Raw genomic sequence first — 21,812 nt, 5'->3', positions numbered from 1 at the left:
AAAAATGTAATCTAAGAGGAAAGAAAATGCAACCTCTAAATCAGTGAAAATGTCCTTTAAATGTAGTCAGTATTTCATCATGTCATGTTCATTACTTTTAGTCAGTTTTACTCTGAGAAAATGGCAGTTCAAAAACTTTTGAAACACTTGACTGAAATGTCTGAAGGCGTATGCTTAAATGTTTGAAATTAGCTTTGTAGCCAAAAATATAATTGTGCCACCATATTAATTTATTTCATTATAAAACTAAAATCTAATAAAAAAAAAGTTTTTGAAATTGATGACTTGGACCAAATAATAAAGAAAGCAGCCAATAAGTGCCCAACATTGATGGGAACTCCTTCAATAATGTTTAAAAAGCATCCTAGGGTGAGAAAATATCAAGAGTACATGTCTGCAAATTTTAGGCAAATGGTGGCTACTTTGAAGATGTTAAAATATAACACAGTTTTGATTTATTTTGGATTTTGTTTAGTCACAACATAATTCCCAGAGTTCCATTTATGTTATTCCATAGTTTTGATGACTTTACTATTATTCTAAAATGTGAATATATATATATATATAAAGAATGAGTAAGTGTTTCAAAACTTATGACTGGTAGTGTAATTTTAGTCAACGAAAATAAATGACCGGTTTCAGCCATGGAACTCAATGTGGTGCAAGCTCATGTGTCCTTTGAGCTTTTCTCTTGATCAGCTCTCTCACATGTGACATGTTAAGCCAATCGGCTTGAATTGTATAACTTGATTGGTCCTCTTTTGACATGTTATTTTGGGTAGCCAATGAACCTGCATCTCTCTCTTTGTCTAACATTTTAAACTGCTAATATTTGCAGACTAGCTGGTTTTACTGCAGCGCTCTGCAAGAGTTTTTGACCTGAAATCCACCTCCATCCCAACTCCACGTGTCTATCTGCTACATGGGGATTGTTTGTAATGTATATTTGTGCCGCTACGTGTTCATACATGCTCGATGCAGCATAACCACATGCTTAACTCAGTATGTCTGTGTATTTTTTAGCAGTAGCAATATCCTATCAATATGTCATAACTACATGAACATGCTAAATCTTTCTGAGAGATATCATGACTGATTTTATTTTAGCTGATTATAATGAGAAAAACACGGATGGGAGCTAAAATAATTGCACGATTCTAAAATAATTGTATTAAATGAATATAATGAAGTTAGTTGCTTTTCAAGTTACTGTATTATTCATTGTCCATGTTTTAGCTAGTTCAGGCTATTACATTGCATGTAGCCCATTTTTACAGGTGAGCAATTCATTATGACTAACTTGGTTCAAGTTCACCTGTTCATTCGCTTCATTGTCAGTGTAGATGTACTGTAATATTACATATATGTTGTAGATATAGTCATTAATCTCATGTATAAATAAGATGCTTTTGAGTGAGGTAAACAAGCGGTTCATTTTGCCAGTGTTTTTTTTCCTCATCATAATTTCGTCAACAGTATATTCCAGTCTGACCTCATGAAATTGTGATCAAAAAAATATTTGCTAAATGAAATGATGTGTCTGCGTTACACGCTTGGCTGCATTTTTGCAGTGAATGTCCAGCGAGGGGCGCCAAAAGCGAGTGAAAATGGTGTTGTAATCAGACAAGGTTTTTTAGGTGAATGTTTCATGAAGGTTTTAGGTTAGGGAGGTTTAAAACGTACCTCCCTAACCTAAAACTTAAACTTAAACCTAAACAATAGTGTCCTAAAAGCAAATGCAACATGAAAAACAAACCTTCTGAAGCACGTGTGATACTTTCGTGTCAGATGGTGTGCTTGCCTGGGCTCGAGCCTCAGTCTTCGCACACTGTCAGGTGATCTACCACACAAGCCAATCACATTGGTGTAAGATTGAATATGCCTGTTATACAAGTCTTAAAATGTACTGTTCTAAGGATGAGTCAAGTAAAAGTGTTTCAGTGTCATTCCATAGCAGTGTTTCTGTTTCGTAATCTGCCGTTGTACTTGTAATTTGTGTGGAAGTGAATGAAACGCAAAGTTGTTGTTGCACCTCTAGCGTTAATTTCACCAGGAAACTGCGGCAAAATGTATAATGCTGCACGCAAGTGACAGCCAGTTAGCAAAAATATAATAAAAGTAATGTAAATTCTTTGAGACTAGGTTGCGATCTTCACATATGCGGTTTGAACATGGTTCACTCCATTGCGTGTGTGCTTGTGTATAAAGAGGGTTGACCCATTGTCATAAATCATCCAATTACAGTAATCACGCTGTGTGAAAAGAAAGGGACATACTGAAAAAAGAATTTAAAAAGAGAAGAACAGATGGCGCTATCATTCTCTTCCTCTTTTTAGCCACTGGTCACTCCTTCCTCTATAGACTCAATGAAATGGCTGGTGAAGATGCATTGCAGTGTGTGTCTTTTAGTGTGTGTGTGTGTGTGTGTGTGTGTGTGTGTGGTCTCAGGACTCTACGGTAATTGTGGGAAGTCCATGAATGATTAGCTCTCTTGACTCTCATCTGGTTTCTGTCCAAAGGATTGCTGATTGTCTGAGATGAAAGCTTTTGTTAAACAGTTTTATGCTCCACTTATACTCACTCATAGACAGATGCTTCCTAACACCCGTTAAAATTGTGGTAGTCTGCTTTGCTTTACAGGCAGGTATTGTGGTTTTTGTAAGTCGTCTGTTCCTCATAAAATGCTTAAATGAATGTCGAATGCCAGATAATAAAAGAGAGAGGGCTTCTGTTTTGCCTTACACTCATGTGGTGTCGTCTGTGTAATAGTTTCCTTTGAAAACGTAATTTTGCTAAATAAATAAAGGCACAAGACTTGTGTAACAATATACACACTCTGTGTGTTGGTGCCTCAGTCTGACAGTATTGTGCTCCTGTGTAATTTTGCTTTGATCTTTTCATTGAGTGTTTGTATGTTATGTTTTTAGGCCTGTTTCAAATCCTACTGTAAAATCCTGCCTTATATAATATGTACTTGTGTTACTTGTATACTAGCGTGTGTATATATATATATATATATATATAAGTATATAAGTACCTATTATACCATGGTTGGAGTGGTGACATAATGGGCTAAAGCACTAAACTGTCAAGCAGAAGGTTGTAGGTTCTAGCCCCACAGCCACCACCATTGTGTCTTTGAGCAAGACACTTAACTACAGGTTGCTCTGGGGGGATTGTCCCTGTAATAAGGGCTCTGTAAGTCGCTTTGTATAAAAGTGTCTGCCAAATATGTAAATATAATGTAAATACATTAATTACCTATGTTTTTTTTCTTCTTCTAGTAATATTGTAGTAAATACAATGGTTAATGGTTACTGTAGTAAAACCAAAGTTAATGTTCATAATGGTTAACCATGGTTTTACTATAGTAATTATAGCTGAACTATGGTAATTGTAGTAAAATCATAGTAACCACACAATTCGTTTTCCTGTATTATTGCTATGGTTTTACTGTGAATGTCATGGTTGAAATATGACTACTGTATTAAAACCATAGTACATTTGTGGTTATGGTTTTAAAACAAAATACCATGGTTGAAACTATAGTAAAACCATGATACATTTTTTGCTTTTTTAGGATTTACTACAAATACCATAGTTCAACTATGGTTACTCATAGATAATTTATCACGAAAGAACCCAGAGTAATTGTGAGAGAACACAAAACTATTACAGAAAGTAAATTCCCTCTTGGTCCTCTAAGGGGCTTCATGATTTTTCAATTGGCTGCAGGACACAATTAAATAAATTGCGCAGACTGATGCAAAAACACATTTGGTGGAACAGTTATCAGACTATGGAGACAGTGAACATCAATGTAACTTACTAGCAATTGGAACAAAGTAGTTGGATGGGCGGAGTGATCCTAAAGTATCAATCACACAAAAATAGTGATTGTAACGTTTAATTTTTTTTTCTTTAAATAGGGATATTATTATTTGGTTACCGTGAACATGAACAATAATCATAAGCTTGAAAGTGAAATAAAAAGTATTTGGCCATATTAGCAAATACTTGTGTAGGATGGGGACTATTTCTTCTTCCGCTCATCTTAACATGCATAAAGGCTGAAAGACACAAGCAGACAAGCACTTGCACCATCACAAGTCTCATTCAAGAAAGCGGGATCAGTGTCTTGTAGAGGTAATGAGAAACAGCTTCTGGCATATATTCACACTAAATAACACCATATTTCAAGGTGACGTTTACTAAAGTTATATTATAGTAACCCACCATGTTTGGGGATTTTGCCTGACACCGTGGTTTTACTACAGTAATATTGTCATAGTAACCATGGTTAATTGTGTGGTAACTGGTTTAACTAAATCCCATGGTTAAACTAGAGTTACTGTAGTGAAAACATGGTTCATTTTTGTAAAGGTAAACAAAATTCTAAACATTTTCTGTTTAGGCTCAAAATGTAAAAAAAAGACTTGAATTATGACTAAAACCATGACCATTTTATCCCCAAGAAATCACAATAAAATCAATTTAATAGAAATATCGGTATTGATATCGGTATCAACGATATTGGACTTGAAATTATTGGTATTGGATCAAAAAGATAACAAGTGGTATCATCTATCCCTAGAACAAAGCTTATGTGTGTTCACTTCCATGTTCTTTTTCATAATATAATTTTCCTCCTTTTCTCTTCTAAGCTCTGGTGTGTCGCTGCCATGGCGACCCTGACCTCCTCCTTCTTAGGGATCTATGCTGTCCTCCAATTGGCTGGCTGCTCATTTCCAGAGGAACCTGGTCCTTTAATCTCCGCCCCTGCTGAGGGTAAGCACACACCCCTTCTCCTGTTAAAGCATTATCAGCTTTTAATTGTCACATATGACAAATATATGTCCTTTTATTTATGTACGTGCACAGCACAACAGCACAGTCAGCAAGCACTTCAATAGCACCACTGTCAACTATTTGAGACTAAGAACAAAGCTATGTGATTTTAAAAACTTTGTTTAAGTCAACACAGAATGTCTTTTATGAGTAATTTACAGTATATAACAGATAAAAGCCATTTTAGCCAAGACAAGCAACTCTTTGGTTTATGCCTATTATTACCCAATATCAATGCTGGGGTGTTTGCTGTCCTTTTCTGCATATTCGCTGTTTTGTGGTCCGTTCTGCATAACGTGGTGGCTCATTTTAGCTTATCGTGGCCCATTCAGCAAGTTTCGTGGCCAAACCCACCGGCCAGCTCGGTTCTCCGATAGCCGGTCCACCCCAATCAGCCCCAAAGTGTGTCGACCCACCGGGAAAATGCCCGGTATGCCAGATTACCAGTCCAGCCCTGGTCGAGGGTGTCATAGGATGTCATGGTTACTTGAGAAAATGTGCTTTTCATTTCTCATTTTCTTTTTGGACACAATCGGTTAGGTTTAGGCATTGATTAAGGGTAAGCTTGTCTGTTTTGTATTACTCATTTTATTTTAGATCACTATTTGTTAGATTTAGATTAAAGTTTTAGGGACGGGATGTTCATTTTACTCATTAAATCTTACAGTACGTGCAATATTCACCTTAAAAACCTTGTGTGAACATGACACCATTTCACTAACTTTTGGCACCCTCTGCTGGACATTTTACTGGGAAACTGCAGCTAAACATGTAATAAGGCACGCAATTTTTTTTTGCAAAATTTTTTCCATGGTCAGGTAATGTTCATGAGACCAGTCTGGATATTTTAAGGGTCTTGCAAAATAATGATGCTGGAACAAGCTGTGTGTGTGAGGGTTGTATCCCTCGGGGTCCTCACAAATTCAGGATCAGTGATATTGATGAATGGCCCCTCCTGCATCTCTAATAATTCAGTAGAGACCAAGGGTTAAAGGTCATCTAGCACAATGTAGTTTACACACCCAGAGATGCCACAGCACTGGAGTGTGTGTGTGTGTGTGTGTGTGTGTGTGTGTGTGTGTGTGTTTGAATTAAACTGAGATAACATGACCTTTCTTAACGGTTTTCCACAGTAAGCTACAGCTAATTGCTCTTTACCAAGCAAAAAACTATTGAAACCTTTTGATATGTGTCCAAACAACCAAAGGCAACAAAACAAGCCAGCAGCAACGATATCACTATCCTGCTCTCTGCATTACAGTGAAATTAATTACTAGCCCAAACGGTAAGGAATATTATTAGCATTCACTGTAAATATTTGAGTGTCTTCAGGCTTCTCTGCCCACAGACAGAGCAGACAGACACTGGCTCTGTCTAACTGTGTGCTTTGTGTCTCACTCTATTTGTTTTCTAATTGTGGTTCATCTCCCCTTCCACAGCATTTGGAAACCAATTTTCCTTATCTGAATTGCATAAAACAGTCTAGCAACTCCTTTCAACAGTATTTACAGTTTATGCAGACATGTAGGAATGATCATAAAAGGGGACAAAATAAAACTTTTTCACTTTGCTTATAAATATTAATTGTCACGTAATGTTTCAGTCACCTTAACTGACTTGCGGAGAGAAGGTGCATAGGCGCTATCCATAGTTGGATGACTGTGTACCACTTGGATGTTCGCACATCCACCGCCTATGCTAATGACTGCCGCTCTGCTTGGTTGTAATGTTAAGGGGATTGACAGCACATTCGACAATGTCTGGTTCTGGAAGTAAAAGTCACATTATTTTTCTCCATTGCATAGATTTCTTAATGATAACTTACAATATATACCTTTAAAGACAGACCTCCCCTGAGCTCTGAGGGTGTTAATCGATGATACATCAGTTTGTGTTATGTTCACTACATTTTGAAGAATTGCATTTAATGGTGGGATTTGTGGTGGAGAAACTAGCAGAGAAATATCCACCAATCGGAGAATCGCGGCAAACTGCCTGCTTCCATGATGTCCTGTGGATGTCCCAATCGATTCTATCTTCCTACTCACTCCAACTACTTATATATTTGCAAACATCTGAATATTATGCAATAAAATTTATTCTTTCTATACTTAAAATAAACTACTTTAAATCAGTAGTTTCATATTTTTCCAGTTATTAATATGATTAAAGAGATAGTTTACACAGAAAATGTAATTCTCTCATCATTTACTCACCATCATGACATCCCAGATGGGCATGCCATTTTTTCTTTCAGCAGAACACAGATCTTTAGAAGAATATCTCAGCTCTGTAGGTCCTCAAAATGCAAGTAAATGGTGACCAAAGATTTGGTCACCATTTGAAGGCCTTTGAAGTAGTTTAAAGACTCCAGTGGTTAAATCCATATCATATGAAGCGATATGATAAGTGTGGGTGAGAAACAGATAAACGTTCAAGTCCTTTTTTGACTGTAAATCTACACTTTCACTTTTACTTCCAGATTCTGTTATAAAGGTGACTTTCATTTTCATATTTAGCCACCTAGATTGTTGGAGATTGATAGTAAAAAAAGGACTTAAATATGGATCTGTATCTCATCTATCATATTGCTTCAGAAGATATGTATTTAACCACCAGATTTTATGCATCCTTTATGTCATTTTTGGACCTTCTAAATTCTGATCACCATTCACTTGCATTGTATGGACCTACAGAGCTGAGATAATCTTCTAAAAATCTTTGTTTGTGTTCTGCTGAAGAAAGAAATTCATACACATCTGAGATGGCATGAGGGTGAGTAAATAATGAGAGAATTTTCATTTTGGGTGAACTATCCCTTTAAGTAAATCGTAATGCTTCTTGTAATAGTAGTTCATTAAAGATGTTACGTGGACTTGCACCGTTGTTTTTTGTCCAATTTCCAAATGCTGTTTTTGCTTCAATCATAGTTTGTACTGTTTATCTTTACACTTGTATGAAAGTGAGGGACAGATTCCTGATTATGGTTTCTTTCACCCCCCCTTTTTGGCCCTTATGGCACATTTAGTGTCTTATATGTTTTTGCACTTCTATATACTCTTTCTCTTTCAGTGGTAAGACGATATCCAGTGTTTGTCGGCCGAGCCCATCGCTCGTACACACGTCAAGAGCAACTGTATATTCAGACAGTCCTTAAAGTCAACCGCACACTCTACATTGGAGCCAGGTAACATTATGTTTTTTATTCAATAAATTTACTTAAAATTGTCATAAGCGATTTCAGTCATTTGGCCAACTTTTGCCATGCTGCATGATACACTGGAAAAACAGTGATGAGACACGGGGCATCGGTCAAATGTCGCGCTATGTGACTAAAAATGTCAGTTATTTACAGAGCCCTCTAGAGGACAGGGAAGCAATTTTTCTGAAATAGTGTTGCTAGCCCTCACTATAAGCTTTGTGTTCCCTCGCGATAGTTTGCATTCCCTCGCAATAAATGTTTCTTTCCCTCGCAATAGTTTGCGTTCCCTCATAATAGTTACATGGTTACTTTTTTGTATACTACTATACTTACTATAATAAAACCAATTATTTATTCAGGTATATTATTCACAATATTGTAGTAACCATGTAGTTTAACTGTTTTTGGCGGAAACAATTGTTTTACTAGAGTAATTCTGTAGTAACCATGATTGTAGTAACCATGTTTTTACTACTGTACCATGTTTTTATTCTAGTAATATTGTAGACTGTATTAACTATAGATTTGCATTAACTATTGTGAAAGCATACAAAACATTTTCAGAAAAACAAATCCCACCCTGTCCTCTAGAGGGCTCCGTAGTGATTAGCCACTGACTGGTACATTTTCAGAATTCACTCACCAGTGATTGAGTAGTATAGTGGCAAAAAGTTTAGCACCAAGATCTTTTCACGGTGTGTTGAGAGTAAATGTTTAGTTTGACTTGTTCTGCGTAATGTGTCCAAAGAAGAGATCCACACTTTTTGTCATTGAATAATGTCTCTTTTAATACCATTTTCAGTTCTTTACATTCAGATGTTGACTAAAAACGACCTAAAATGAAACATAAATTCCAATCACACATGGAAAGGATGGAATAAATAAGCCACGTGACTCCTCTCTCATTAATATGCGCAGAACAAAAACACTTCTGTGAGACGCTCGCTGAACTACTGCTTTTAAATAGTAAAAATCATGCATGTAAACAATAAACATAAACAACAAAATACACATATGTGAAATACTGTATATGCAATTTCAATTCATCATATTTATTGATGGAATACATGGATTTGTACATTTTAAAAATCTAAAATGTGACCGATATAATGAAAAACTAATGATAAAATGACATTTTTAAAAATTTTATTTCCGTAATGTAGTCAAGTCATTTTTATTTGTACAGCGCAACACACATCATTTCAAAGCAGATTTACAAAAAATAAAAAGGTAATATCTATAAAGTCTTAAAGTCATAATTGTGTAATTTGATTAAATACGATTATGAAGTGTGTATAAAAACAAGTAATTAAATAATATTTCTATTCATAACCCCAGTCAGCAAGCCGAAGGCGACTGTGGCAAGGAACACAAAACTCCATTAGATGTTGGTTAATGGAGAAAAATAACCTTGGGAGAAACCAGACTCACTGTGGGGGTCAGTTGCCCTCTGGATAACATCATGAATATAATGCCAATATTACTTATGTATAGTGCAAGTCATGGTTCAAAATGATTAAACTAAGTAAGTGTTAAGGGTCAGTGTTTAAACAAAGATTTTGTATGAACTGTAAGATTAATGACTCATGTCTTTGAAGTTAATCTTGGATTAACTGCAGGCTTTTGTTGGCAATTTATTGATAGTCTATATATTCCATTACGAGTGTAGTTCATCATTAGACCAAGGTGATGCAGGCCGAGATCAGTGAGGTACTTTGCAGTTCAACTGGTCGGTAATTTCGGTGAGGTATATCCTAATTCCAAGGTTCAGGCAATGCCCAATATGGTTGGAGTTGGCATCAGTTCATCCTCTTGGGTCCATCGTAATAGACTGAAGTGATGTTTGGCTGGCACTGGCTGCATTTTGTCGACATCACTCAGAAACATGTAGCAGTGGAGTCCGATACCAAGCAGGAATGAAGCTGGATCTGGCCGGTTCTGGTGACCTTGATATAGGAGTCCCGAGGTTGAGACATGGAAACATAGAATTAGCATAGATGCCATTCAATTTTTTGCAGAGTTATAGATCATGATCAATGTTTCTAAACATGATCATGATCAGATCTAACTAAAGCTGCCTAATTGTGTGGTGAAGAATAAATTAGGTGTATATCTGGCTAAATAAATAAAGTCTTTGGTCTAGACTTAAAATCAGTGAGTGCGTCTGCATCCCGAACAGCTTTAGGGAGACAGATTAATACAGATATCCTCTCTCTTATTAATACCTATCTCTTTCACTAAACTGTCTCCGAGCCTAATTGGACACTCCCTTCCTGATAGCTCAACACAGTGAGCCAAGATGGAAACATTACAGTTCACAATCAAAACCGTTTTGTCTCTGGTCTGTGTCCAGTTTGACTGGGGTTATATTTAGGTACATTTTTGAAATCCTTCTCATGAACAGCCCTTCAAAGTCAGAGCTGGGAGGATTTAGACTCCTGGGGGAGTTCAAATGTGGTCCTAGTTAGGTGGTGGTTGGAATTTAAACCTCTGTTCACTGACCTTTACACTGTTTTTTTCTTAGTCAAACCGCTTAAACGCATCGTATCGCTGAAGCAGGAGAACAGATATGGTCTATCTTGAGTTTTAGATTGCCTGACTCACTCTTATAAACTCGTTCTTGAAAGTGAGAACTCTTATAAACCAGTTACTGTTACCACAAAACTACAAAACTGATATTTTAAGAACTGCAACAAACTTAAATTAAAACATTTTTTTTCAGACTTCCTTAAATCAAAGATAAACCCAATTTAAACAGGTTGATTAATTGTTTTTATGAAAGTCCTCAACTACTATGATGTATTAAGAACAAAATCAAACAATTTACAAACTTTTCTGTCTTCTCTGTATTAGTCACATGTTTTTGGTCGCATCCCATTTCGCATACTATTACTGTACACTGAACGTATGTACTTTGTTGGCAATGTACAATTATATACTTTTCCCTACAGTATACATTTACCTAAGCCGTGGATAACTCACTTTTTTTTTCTCATTTGAAAAGTCAAAAGAAATTGTTACAAATCCTTATTCATAGCAACAATTCCAGCCCACTTTTTCAGCCGTTATGGTTCCGGAATTATTATTATTATTTTTTTAATTCAGCTATTAAAAATTATTTATTAGAAATGGTGTGGAAATAATGCAGACTGATGACTTCAACATATTAACAACCTTGGTATGTCTTTAAAGGTTTATAATTTATTGTTAAAAATTCCCCTATGGAAAAAATGTATTTGATTTTTACTTCCGGAACCAGACTTTTGCACACTTTAGTATGCCATTTGCGCTCCTCAAATCAAGTCAAGTCAAGTGGTTTTTATTGTTGTTCAACCATATACAGTCAGTACAGTACACAGCGAAAACGAGACAACGTTCCTCCAGGACCATGGTGCAACATAAAAACAACATAGGACAAACACAGAACCACATGAGACTACACAACTAAATAAAATAACTATATAAAATACCTATATATACCTATATAAAGTGCATGTGCAAAAAGTACGGGACAGTACAAGGAATTTCTGACAATGAACAATATACTAAATAATATAGATCAGGTTTTTTTTAAACTGGGATCCGGGGACCCCCAGGGTTCCTAAATGCAATAAAGTAAAAAAAATAAAATAAAAATGTATTTTCTGATGACATTATTGACTGATGACATGCAATGAGATGAAATATTTGGGCAATATGATACCAATAAAAAATAAAATAAAGAAAGAATGCATATGCTGGTATTTCACCACTTACTCACATTATTTTGTCATTACATCACTGTTTTGCTTTGGAATTATGCTTTAAAAATATATAAAGGTTTATAAAAGCTGTTTTATTGTTCCAACAATAAATTATTTCCATTGAAAATGTATTGGATCTGTTGAACACATGACAGGCCACAATTGTAAGACAACAGCAAAGAAAAAAAAAAAGAGAAACAAAATAACATTATGATTTATACGAGGGAAAAAAGGTTATTTTACACTTCTAAAACATTTCTGCACTTCTGTTTTTGCAGTTCTAAACAGTAGAACTCACATTTGACATATTATGATAGAATACTACAAATTCATATTATGAATTATTATATTCGACATGTTTTACATTTTCTGATTTTATTTATTTTGGTAGGTATTTCTTTATATTACACACAATAAATTATTATAAACTTGATCAAATGGAATACATTTATGCAATTGATTATATATATAAAAAAAAACATCGGTTTTCCGTATCAGCATTTTCGGAAAAACGATGGTTTACTCTATGCTGGTGGTTTATATCAATGGTTTTAGCTGATTGTTTTAAATTGGTCAATAATCGGTCGATAAATGTGGCGCATCCCTACAGGTAATAAATATAGGGGCCGATACATTGGTACATCCTTACAGATAACATTTTTATAACTTAATTTGGCTTCAATACAATAAAAAATATTATTTAATTTCTTTATATCATATAAAAAAATTCTTTTTTTTCGTAATTTTTCTTAATGTGGTCTTTATACAAAAATAAATAAATAAAAATACATAGATATAGCGATCTTTATGTATTTAAGGAGGGAGTCCCTAGCAAGGTGATTGTCATATTGGGGGTCCTTGGCATCAGAAAGTTTGAAAACCCCTTGAATAGATAGTATGTGAATTGGGATGCAGCATTTGTGTTAAAACCCATTTTTCCATATATTCTTACAGCTAATGATAGTATGTGTATGCTATGTGTGTGTGTGTGTGTGTGTGTATATATGTCTCATTGTGCAGAGATGACCTTTATCGAGTGGAACTGGACCATGTATCTGGAGATGAAATGTTCTACAGCAAGGTGAGCACTGTAACTTCTCTCTCTCACACACACACACACACATCCACTTAATGCCAATACGCATTAATGAATACTCCACTTATCTGCTGATGAACATCATGATGATTTTCTTCTCTTGTCGTCCTGCAGAAAAGGACATGGGAATCCAACAAGAATGATATCAGGATCTGTAGAATGAAGGGCAAGCATGAAGTGAGTTTTCACACTAAATAACAAAACATTTTTACATTACAAAGTCATTACAGTATTATAGCAATATCTTCTGACTGAGGAAATTCATTCAGAGCAATCTGAGTGATTTACTGTTGCTAAGAGCTCAATGCTTCAAACCCAAGATAATGCTGGATGCAATCAAATACTTATAGAAATGTTCCCAGTGTGTATACAAAATACAAGTCTGTCCAGATTTGGTACATCATTTCTTTGTCTCACAGAGACACATCACTCTAACATTGTTTTCCCATGCACCACATAAGCGTTTGTTTTTTTTCCTTCCTTGAAAGTATTTGATTAATGTTACTTTCAGTTTGTCTGCAGGTTACCTGATTTTTGTCTTTGAACATATCTAAACGCAAACTTCACACACAAACTGCGCCATCCATATTTAGATTATTCTTTATCATATTTTCTGAGCAAACAAGCGTTCTTCTATGCAAACCAAGCTTATATAATGCACCAGATTCACAAACATCAGCACTATTTACATGATGCAATTAACATTTTGTTATTACTGTGCATGCAAAGCTTTTAATTAATTCAACTGAAATGTCTTACATTTATTTAAAACAATTGTGACCAGATCACAAGTTCTTATTTATCATCTAGTAAGGTTTTTAAAGTCCTGTTTTCTAAGCTTAGTGGATCACAGTTGAGCTGAGTGCAGTCCTCAGGTCTGATTCACAGACTTGAATTCTGTCTCCTCTTTGATCTTTTTGTGGTAAATCTTTTCTTATTCTTTAGTTCAAAGGCTAATTACATTCTGCCTTTTGCCACATTAATAATGTAGCCAGAGTCTTGCTCTCTCTCTATCGTCAAGCAGTGTGTTTTTAATAGATGTGTACGACTGCAGGGGAGAGAACTTCAAGGGACTGAATATCAAACCTTGACAAGGATTATTGTTTGGCAAGAGGGAGCTCACAAATTAGACTTGTCTGCCACCCACCCACATGTTCGCAGAAATCTTAGACATCAAACATGCACCTGTGAATCTCTGCCTCTGGCACTTTCTGCAATAGTGCCCAACGCTCTTTCTCTCTCACGTATTCCTTGTTGCCCCTTCGATGTTCTATTTGTCCGTGATCACTAATTACCTTATATACAATAAACTGCTTTTCACAACATTCACCTCTAATCATGTGAGATAGATAGAATATTGGGGAGCACAGACAGAAGAAGAGATATAGAGAGGAAAAGAGCAAGAGAGTGGATAAAAATAAGCCCTTTGAGACACATGCCCAATTACTCAGCTTTCTGTCAGAAATAGCAATGTGATCTCATGATAATTCGTATGTATTCTTTTGTAAAGGTTGATTCAAGCAAATGTATATTTTCTTACTTTTGCATAGACACAAAAACGTACAATATTGGTGAATTGACAGCACCTAAATGTCACCATTTTACGTATTAACACCTATAGAAACGTACAAATGTCTGTGTACTGATTGAATTAATTAATATTGAATTATTCATAGAATTAATCAGTTAATTACATTTAATTAATAATCAATGAGACAAGTTAAATGCCATCACATTTATTTAATGCAGTTGACATTATAATATGACATTTTAATGGCTTCATTCAGTTCTGTGTGCCCTATACAACTTTAAAATGTTAAAATTAATAAAAACTCTATAATCGTTTAATCATTTATTAAGCATTTAATTTAATTTTTGTTTGCCATGGGACATGGGAGTTTTCAGAATATGCCAAAAAAATTAAATAAACCATAAAAAACACCATATACCAATAATAAAATGAATCCATAAATGTTTTTAGCTATAATCCAAATCTTCCGACTGCTTTGTGTGAAGAACAGATTCAAATTCAAGCCTTTTATTCAGCGATCTCCATCTCCATTCACCACAGCGGTGTCACGCCCGCCGTAACCATCAACCTGCGTTGGTTGGTTTCATTTTCAAGACCAGCAGTTTTATGGCAGTGATGTTGAATGAGCATTAGCTCTCAAGTACTGTATCTCATGACAGTTTGCAAAAAGCCATATTCTGCAATGTATATGTTTGAATGAGATATGACAGCACCGTTATGGAGTGCATCAGGAGAAGATTTACAGCAATTAATCATTTAAATTCCCTATCTGTCACTCACTCGATGTTGTGTCGATGTAGTGACACTAGGGGTTGCACTTGGGTGCCCCAAACACCTCTGATATTTGAGAAAAGGCCAGTGATAATTGGTGAGTGGAATTTGCATGCCACACATACGGGTATAAAAGGAGCCAGCTTGCAACCACTCATTCAGATTTGTTCTTCGGAGCCGAGCGGTGTCTATGTACTCCACTATGTTTCCATTCACCTCAAAGCATAAAGAGCATTTTAAGCTGTTGGATATATGGCGCATTGCAGTGTGTTCTCCCCCCTCGCACAGATAAGTGCAGAGAACGCCCCTGGGCAGTTCGACAGCCAAACTAAGAGAGTATATATGAAAGAGTATTCTTCTAAAAGAGTGAGCACTGATGGAAAGCGTCTTTTTAAAGATCCTTTAAATACTATGAATACTGTGTGCAGTTCCTGGATGTGGTCTAAATCTGTCCGCCTCTGACGGCCATGATCGCTGCCTCACTTGTATGGGCCGTACACTTGTATCCCACCCTCGGGTGTGGTCGCCCAGTCTGAGGCCGAAGAGGAGCTGACCGCCATGCTTTCCCGGGCTGCCGTGAGTGATGGGGTCGAGTGGAACCCTCCACCCTGCCCTGAGCCCTCGCGGCTTGATGACTGGTTCCTGGGCTCAGAGAGCCACCATGGTGGTCCAGGAGCACCACCTGTGGCTTAACCTGGTCAAGATGAAGGATGCAGACAACGTTTGCTTCCTTGACTCCCCATCTCCCAGGCTGGCCTGTTTGGCGACAACTTCAAGGCCTTTGCTCAGCAGTTCTCGATGGTCAAGAAGCAGAAGGAGGCTATTCAGCATATTCTGCCCCGGCGTGGTTCAAGGTCCCTCACCCCATCTGCTCATCACCAAGGGCATCCTCCTGCAGCAGCAACACTGGCTCCGCCGCATTCTGAGCCATCTGCTTGGCCCCAATGTATCGCCTCCCACAGGAAGTTGACGCCCCCCGTCCCACAATCCATTGGCAAGAACCCCATGAAGGCTTCGAAGCACCCCTGAGATGAGCAACCCAGGGGCGAGGAGACCCGCTGTAAGTTTGGAGGTGGTGTACAGACAACTCCATCCCCCGGTGGAGGGCCGGTAGGAGAATCTTTTGTTTCCTTTTGTGTTAATTTCGCTGCATGCTCGAGGGGCTGTGGTACCCACACTTTCACAAATGTTTCCTCACTCCCTGGGTCACATACAGTTGGTGTTTACAGCCGTTGTTCTCATAACTGCTGTACATTGAACATTTACGACCTGGGTGCTACGAATGCGTTTTCCCCACCTTCGCGCACCCAGCTGCGGCACATACACAACCACGCTCAGGCGGATGTGACGAACCACAAGGATGTGCAGCCTCCTCCCCCGTCACTGACTGCTCCTATGTTGGGCACGCGGAGCAATGTAAGTGCTTTAGCGATTCTTTCAGCACAGCCATGGCCTTGGACGGGATGCCAGGCTCCTCAGCGTGGCAGTCCCTCCTCTGCCCCACTGCGTTTCCATGATGGAAAACTCATGTCTTCCCTCGGGCAGAGCCTCCTACATGTACTACCAGTTGGTAAGTCCATGTGATGTATTCTCCATATGTTAACCTCCCCTTCGGGTAGGATGTGGTCTCCAGTGTCTTATCATCTTGGGAAAAAGAACACCTTACCCGACATGAATACATCTGGACCCAGCTGAATGATTATTCATTTTTTGAAAAGAAAAGAAAAGGCAGAAGCGGCTGGTTCCCATTGTAAGTACATCCTTCCTTTTGGGTACGAGGGACCTTGCGACGTTCGTGGGCTTGAGAAGGTTATGTGGGGGCCGAGTGCACTTGCTACTAGGCACGCAGCGGACTGCCTGCATCTGCACCATCAGGCCACATAACACAGTTCAGCTGGTTATGGCATTTTGCATAGGGATCCCTAGTGTCACTACATCAACACAATGTTGAGTGTGTGACAGATAGAGAATGTCTTGGTTACTGTTGTAACCTCTGTTCCCTGATGGAGGGAACAAGATGTTGTTTCCCTCTTGCCACACCACTAATCTATCCGTTGAAATGGCCGGGACTGTGTCTCAGGTCCTCAGCACAAACCTGGATGAGTGGTTACAAGCTGGATCCTATTATACCCATATGTAGAGTCTTCACTACAGGACAACTGGCTCTAACAAGAACTGAAAGAGTTGTGGAAAGCCAGATGCTAGATGTGCCTCGATAAGACAGCCACATCTATTGCAAGTGCTACAGGAAGCGTGGGGTGAAATGTCACCTGAGTATCTGGACAAACTGACAGCTAAAATGCCAAGGATTTGCAAAGCTGTCATTGCTGCACATGGAGGATTTTTTTGATGAGAACTCTTTGATATAGTTTAAGAAGTTCTGATATATTTTTTTTTCAAATTGTACTAATTCTTTCACGTTATTAATGTCCTGACTATACATTGTGATCAGTTGAATGTCACTTTGGTGAATAAAAATACCAATTTATTTCCATAAGAGCAAAGTATGTATATTATTCCAAACATTTGGCCGCCAGGGTAGATGTGAGATTAGTGACTGAAAATATATATATAAATGAATATATTGAATCAAAAATATTGCTACTGTACATTAATCTACTTGTTACATGTTACATATATTGTTGAAATGTGTTGATGTTTAGAGATTGGGGTAGGGCTAAGGGATCTAAAATATAAAATATAAAACAGCATATATATATATATATATATATATATATATATATATATATATATATATATATATATATACACACACACACATTTATAATCAATTCCTGCATTCAAATATATTTATAATGGATTTCTCAATATTTTATGTTTCTAAAGTTGTAAATACGTAACAAAAATCAGTTTTAGATGCTTTCAAATGGCCATATTGCACGTTTTAGTGTCTATCCAAATGTACAAACCTTCATGTTTAAATGCAACAAATATTAACGTACAAATAGCTATGCATATCAATGAGATCAGGCTGGAAAAATTACTGCACATTTACACAAGATGCAGTGAGATTAGAGCTTAAAGTCAACATTCATACCAAATTTTACTTTCACATTATGGCATATTCTAGAGTGAAAAAGGATATGCAAGAAGAACAAAATATATGTTACATGATTATTTTCATAATTAGTTGATTAGATTGTGAAAAGTGGTCTCTATATCAGTTAAGCAGTTATTGGAGGGGTTCAGGAAACCTTTTTGAAAAGGCACAGTAATTAGAAACGTTACCTTTTATTTCATGTTGTCTTTAAACAGATTGCTGATCCAGAATCAGGTTCAGACTTTCATATGCTCTGGAATCAAATGTTATATACTGCAGGAAGTGATCTCTGGTGATTTGAGGAGGCACAGTTGTGCTGGATCTGGTGTTTGTGTTCCCTCAGTAATTGTGCTCATAATTAAACGTTTCTAGCTGCTTGACATGATTTCACAATGAGGGAGGAAATTCAATATCCTTTTTCTAACTCCCATAGACACAAATGCACACACACGGTTTACGGTGAAGATCTACTTCAGCAAAATGCATTCATATACATACATTTACAAAGACCATTAAGGTGAGGTCAAACTAGAGTTTAAGTATGCAAAATTATGTCATTAAAATAAATATGGGTAACATGATATAATGTCACGTTCTAGGGATGCTGTTTTCAATTAATAATAAATAACAAATAATAATAAATGCAAAATCTGTGATGGGCTGGCCACCTGTTCAGGGTGTTTCCCTGCCTTCGGCCAAGACAGCTGGGACAGGCTTGACCTACTTTTTGTTTAATTAGTACAATCAAAATTGGTGTTCCCCAATTAGTGGATGAGATTGTCCTGCCCATTTCATTGTTACTTTTGTATGTATTTAAATAATTTGTTTGTATCTGCTCTGTCTTAACTTTATAAACCTGATGAAGGCTTGTGTGCTGAAACGCGTCACTTTTTTCAATACATTTCTCACTTCAACAAGTGTTGGTGGATTTGTCATCTTCAGTTGTGCTTTGTCCTCTCCATGCACCTTGTCTTTAGATGAAGTTGCACCAGACTAATTACCCAACCTACCTTGAATGAATTTACAGGTAAGACAAATCGCTATCATTGGATTGGGTAATGCTGTGTAGCTACGTACACAGTGAAATCTCATTGGTCGAAAATCCCACTACACATATCTATTTGCATTTTGAATAACATTCGGCTCAACCTGCTGTGAGCTCCGAGGTTGTTAATTGATAGTATATGCTTATGTTGAAGCCAACAGTCCACCTTTTTTCAATTATATTGTTTAGAAATCGTGTTGAATAGTGAAATTCCTGGTGAAGAACTATATTAACCATGATCCTGAGGAGGAAAATACACCAATCAGAGTGTCACAGCAAACAAGCAAACTGTTAATGATCAATGCATTTAAGAAAACTGCTTACTCCAGTGTTTGTGCAGAAACAGCGTTCTAAAAGGTCATGTAAACGAAAATAGAAACTTCCTTGTGCCATTTAAGGGATTGAGAAAAAGCAGTTTAACACACCTGGGTTTCTCCCGGAGAACGCGGCTAATGTGGCCTAAGGTCGGAGTGCACATGTGCGTGAAACAGACCGGATAACAAACATCATAGGATTGAGCCCAAAAACATGTAAAACAGGTGAAAGAACTCAACATTTCTGGGAGTGCAGTAGGAAAAGCATATTCACTATAAACTATACCCATTTATACACACCAATGTCAAATATAGACTGTCCCTCAAGTTTGCATATATGTGCTCAAGTACAGTATGTTGGGCAAATCCAGTAGTTTGACATAAGAGGGGAAACCCCCACTATTGCAGCGCAATTCCACTGCAGGTAGTGATAGAAAGCGAAGAAAACAAACGCAGCAACAACTCTGGAATATCTGGAAATAAAGGGTAGCGACAGAGAAAAAAATTGCGAAGTCTTCCTTGGATCCCATGTTTGTTATTTACACAAACATTGTGGGGAAATTACGTTGCTTCTAAGAAATCTGCTTACTGACTGAGCCATTGATCCCTTTACACACACGTAATGTTTTTGGCCTCTTCCCAGGTTTCATGGTGCATGTAAACTTTAATGGCATTATCCCCACCTTACTAAGGAGGCAAATACTAAATCCCCAAATCTATGAAACTGCATAGTTCAACTGGAATAGACAAACCCAGGCCGGATTACTGCAAGCAAAAAATGGCATCCATGGAAGATTGACGAGGGGAAGAGTGGTGAAAAACCAATACAACCCAGAAAAACATTAAGGCTTGTCTGAATTTTGCCAAAACACACCTTGATGATCCTCAAATATTTTGGGAGAATATTCTGTGAACTGATTAGTCCAAAGAGGAACTGTTTGGAAGACAGGGGTCCAGTTACATCTGGCATAAACCAAACACAGAATTCCATAAAAAGAACATCATACCTACAGTCAAGAATGATGGTTGCAGTGTGATAGTGTGGGAATGTTTTGCTGCTTCATTGCAATATTTGAAGGAAACATGAATTTTGCTCTCTACCAGAAAGTCCTAAAGGAGAACGTCCCATCATCAGTCTGTGAGTTGAAGCTCAAGCACTACTGGATTATGCAGCAACACAATGATCAATAGAATTCTACCTCTGAATGGCTCAAAAGAAGCTAAATTAAAGTTTTGGAGTGGCCTAGTCAAAGTCCTGATTTTAACCCGATTGAGATACTGTGGCAGGACCTTAAATGGGCAGTTCATGCATGAAAACCCTCCAGTGTAGCTGAACTAAAGCAGTTCTGCAAAGAAGAGTGGGACAAAATGATACCACATTATTGTGAAAGACTGATCTCCAGCTATTTGAAGCATTTGGCTGCAGTTGTTGCTGCTAAAGGTGGCACAACCAGCTATTAAGTTTAATGGGGCAGTTCGTTTTTCTCATGGGTGATGTAGGTGTTGGATAACTTTTTGCTTCAATAATATATATATATATATATATATATATATATATATATATATATATATATATATATATATATATATAAATTTGAAAGCTGTATTTTGTGTTTACTCACTTGAAGATCTAAATCAATTTAGTATGAAAAATACACAACAATAGAAGAAATCAGGAAGGGGGCAAATACATTTTCACAGCATGTGTATGTTTGAGAAATTAATAGATGAACTCACCAGCCCATTTGAACTAGATAAGTTACATCCTCTTGTGTATCTGCTTTCTTTCTGATTGTATTCCAAATGTAATTTGTATGCCCTTAAAGGACACTGTGGGAAGGGAGCTGTAATTGTTCGTAGGGTCTTTCTGAATAATATTCAGGATTTGTGGATGTCCAAATGTGATAAGTTAAGAATCAGTCATTGAAAAAATTATATCGGGTAACTACTAATCTGAATGTCTTTGATTTAAATAGATCAAAGTACTTAGATTAGCGTGATTTGAGCTAAAGAAGCACAATTTATGATGCCATTGTTGTCAGATTTTACTGCTGATTTAAAATTTGTTCTTTTATCATAATCTTGACCTACCATTTTTGGAGATTTCCCCATTCAAATAGATAGCAGCTGTACTTTCACGACACTTGTATTCATAGAAAATAGGTCTATCACTTTGTGGCAGGGCAGAGGGCGGGGCCGGG

At 37.1% G+C, this 21,812-nt stretch overlaps 1 protein-coding gene across 1 annotated transcript in view; it reads left to right on the top strand.

Annotated features, from left to right (window-relative positions):
* Nucleotides 1–21,812, top strand: part of LOC127645083 (semaphorin-6B-like) — a 151,929-nt gene that overhangs the window by 71,946 nt on the left and 58,171 nt on the right. Inside the window, exons 2-5 of the mRNA XM_052128602.1 lie at nucleotides 4,665–4,788; nucleotides 7,921–8,035; nucleotides 12,814–12,874; nucleotides 13,004–13,066. Of these exons, the coding sequence (XP_051984562.1) occupies nucleotides 4,683–4,788; nucleotides 7,921–8,035; nucleotides 12,814–12,874; nucleotides 13,004–13,066 (345 nt within the window). The 5' untranslated portion in view covers nucleotides 4,665–4,682. The remainder of the gene's footprint in view (nucleotides 1–4,664; nucleotides 4,789–7,920; nucleotides 8,036–12,813; nucleotides 12,875–13,003; nucleotides 13,067–21,812) is intronic.

Source organism: Xyrauchen texanus, chromosome 6 (assembly GCF_025860055.1).
Source record: "Xyrauchen texanus isolate HMW12.3.18 chromosome 6, RBS_HiC_50CHRs, whole genome shotgun sequence".
Taxonomy (NCBI): Eukaryota; Metazoa; Chordata; class Actinopteri; order Cypriniformes; family Catostomidae; genus Xyrauchen; species Xyrauchen texanus.
Note: the sequence above shows the minus strand (reverse complement) of the source record. Positions and strands in the feature narration are given on the sequence as shown.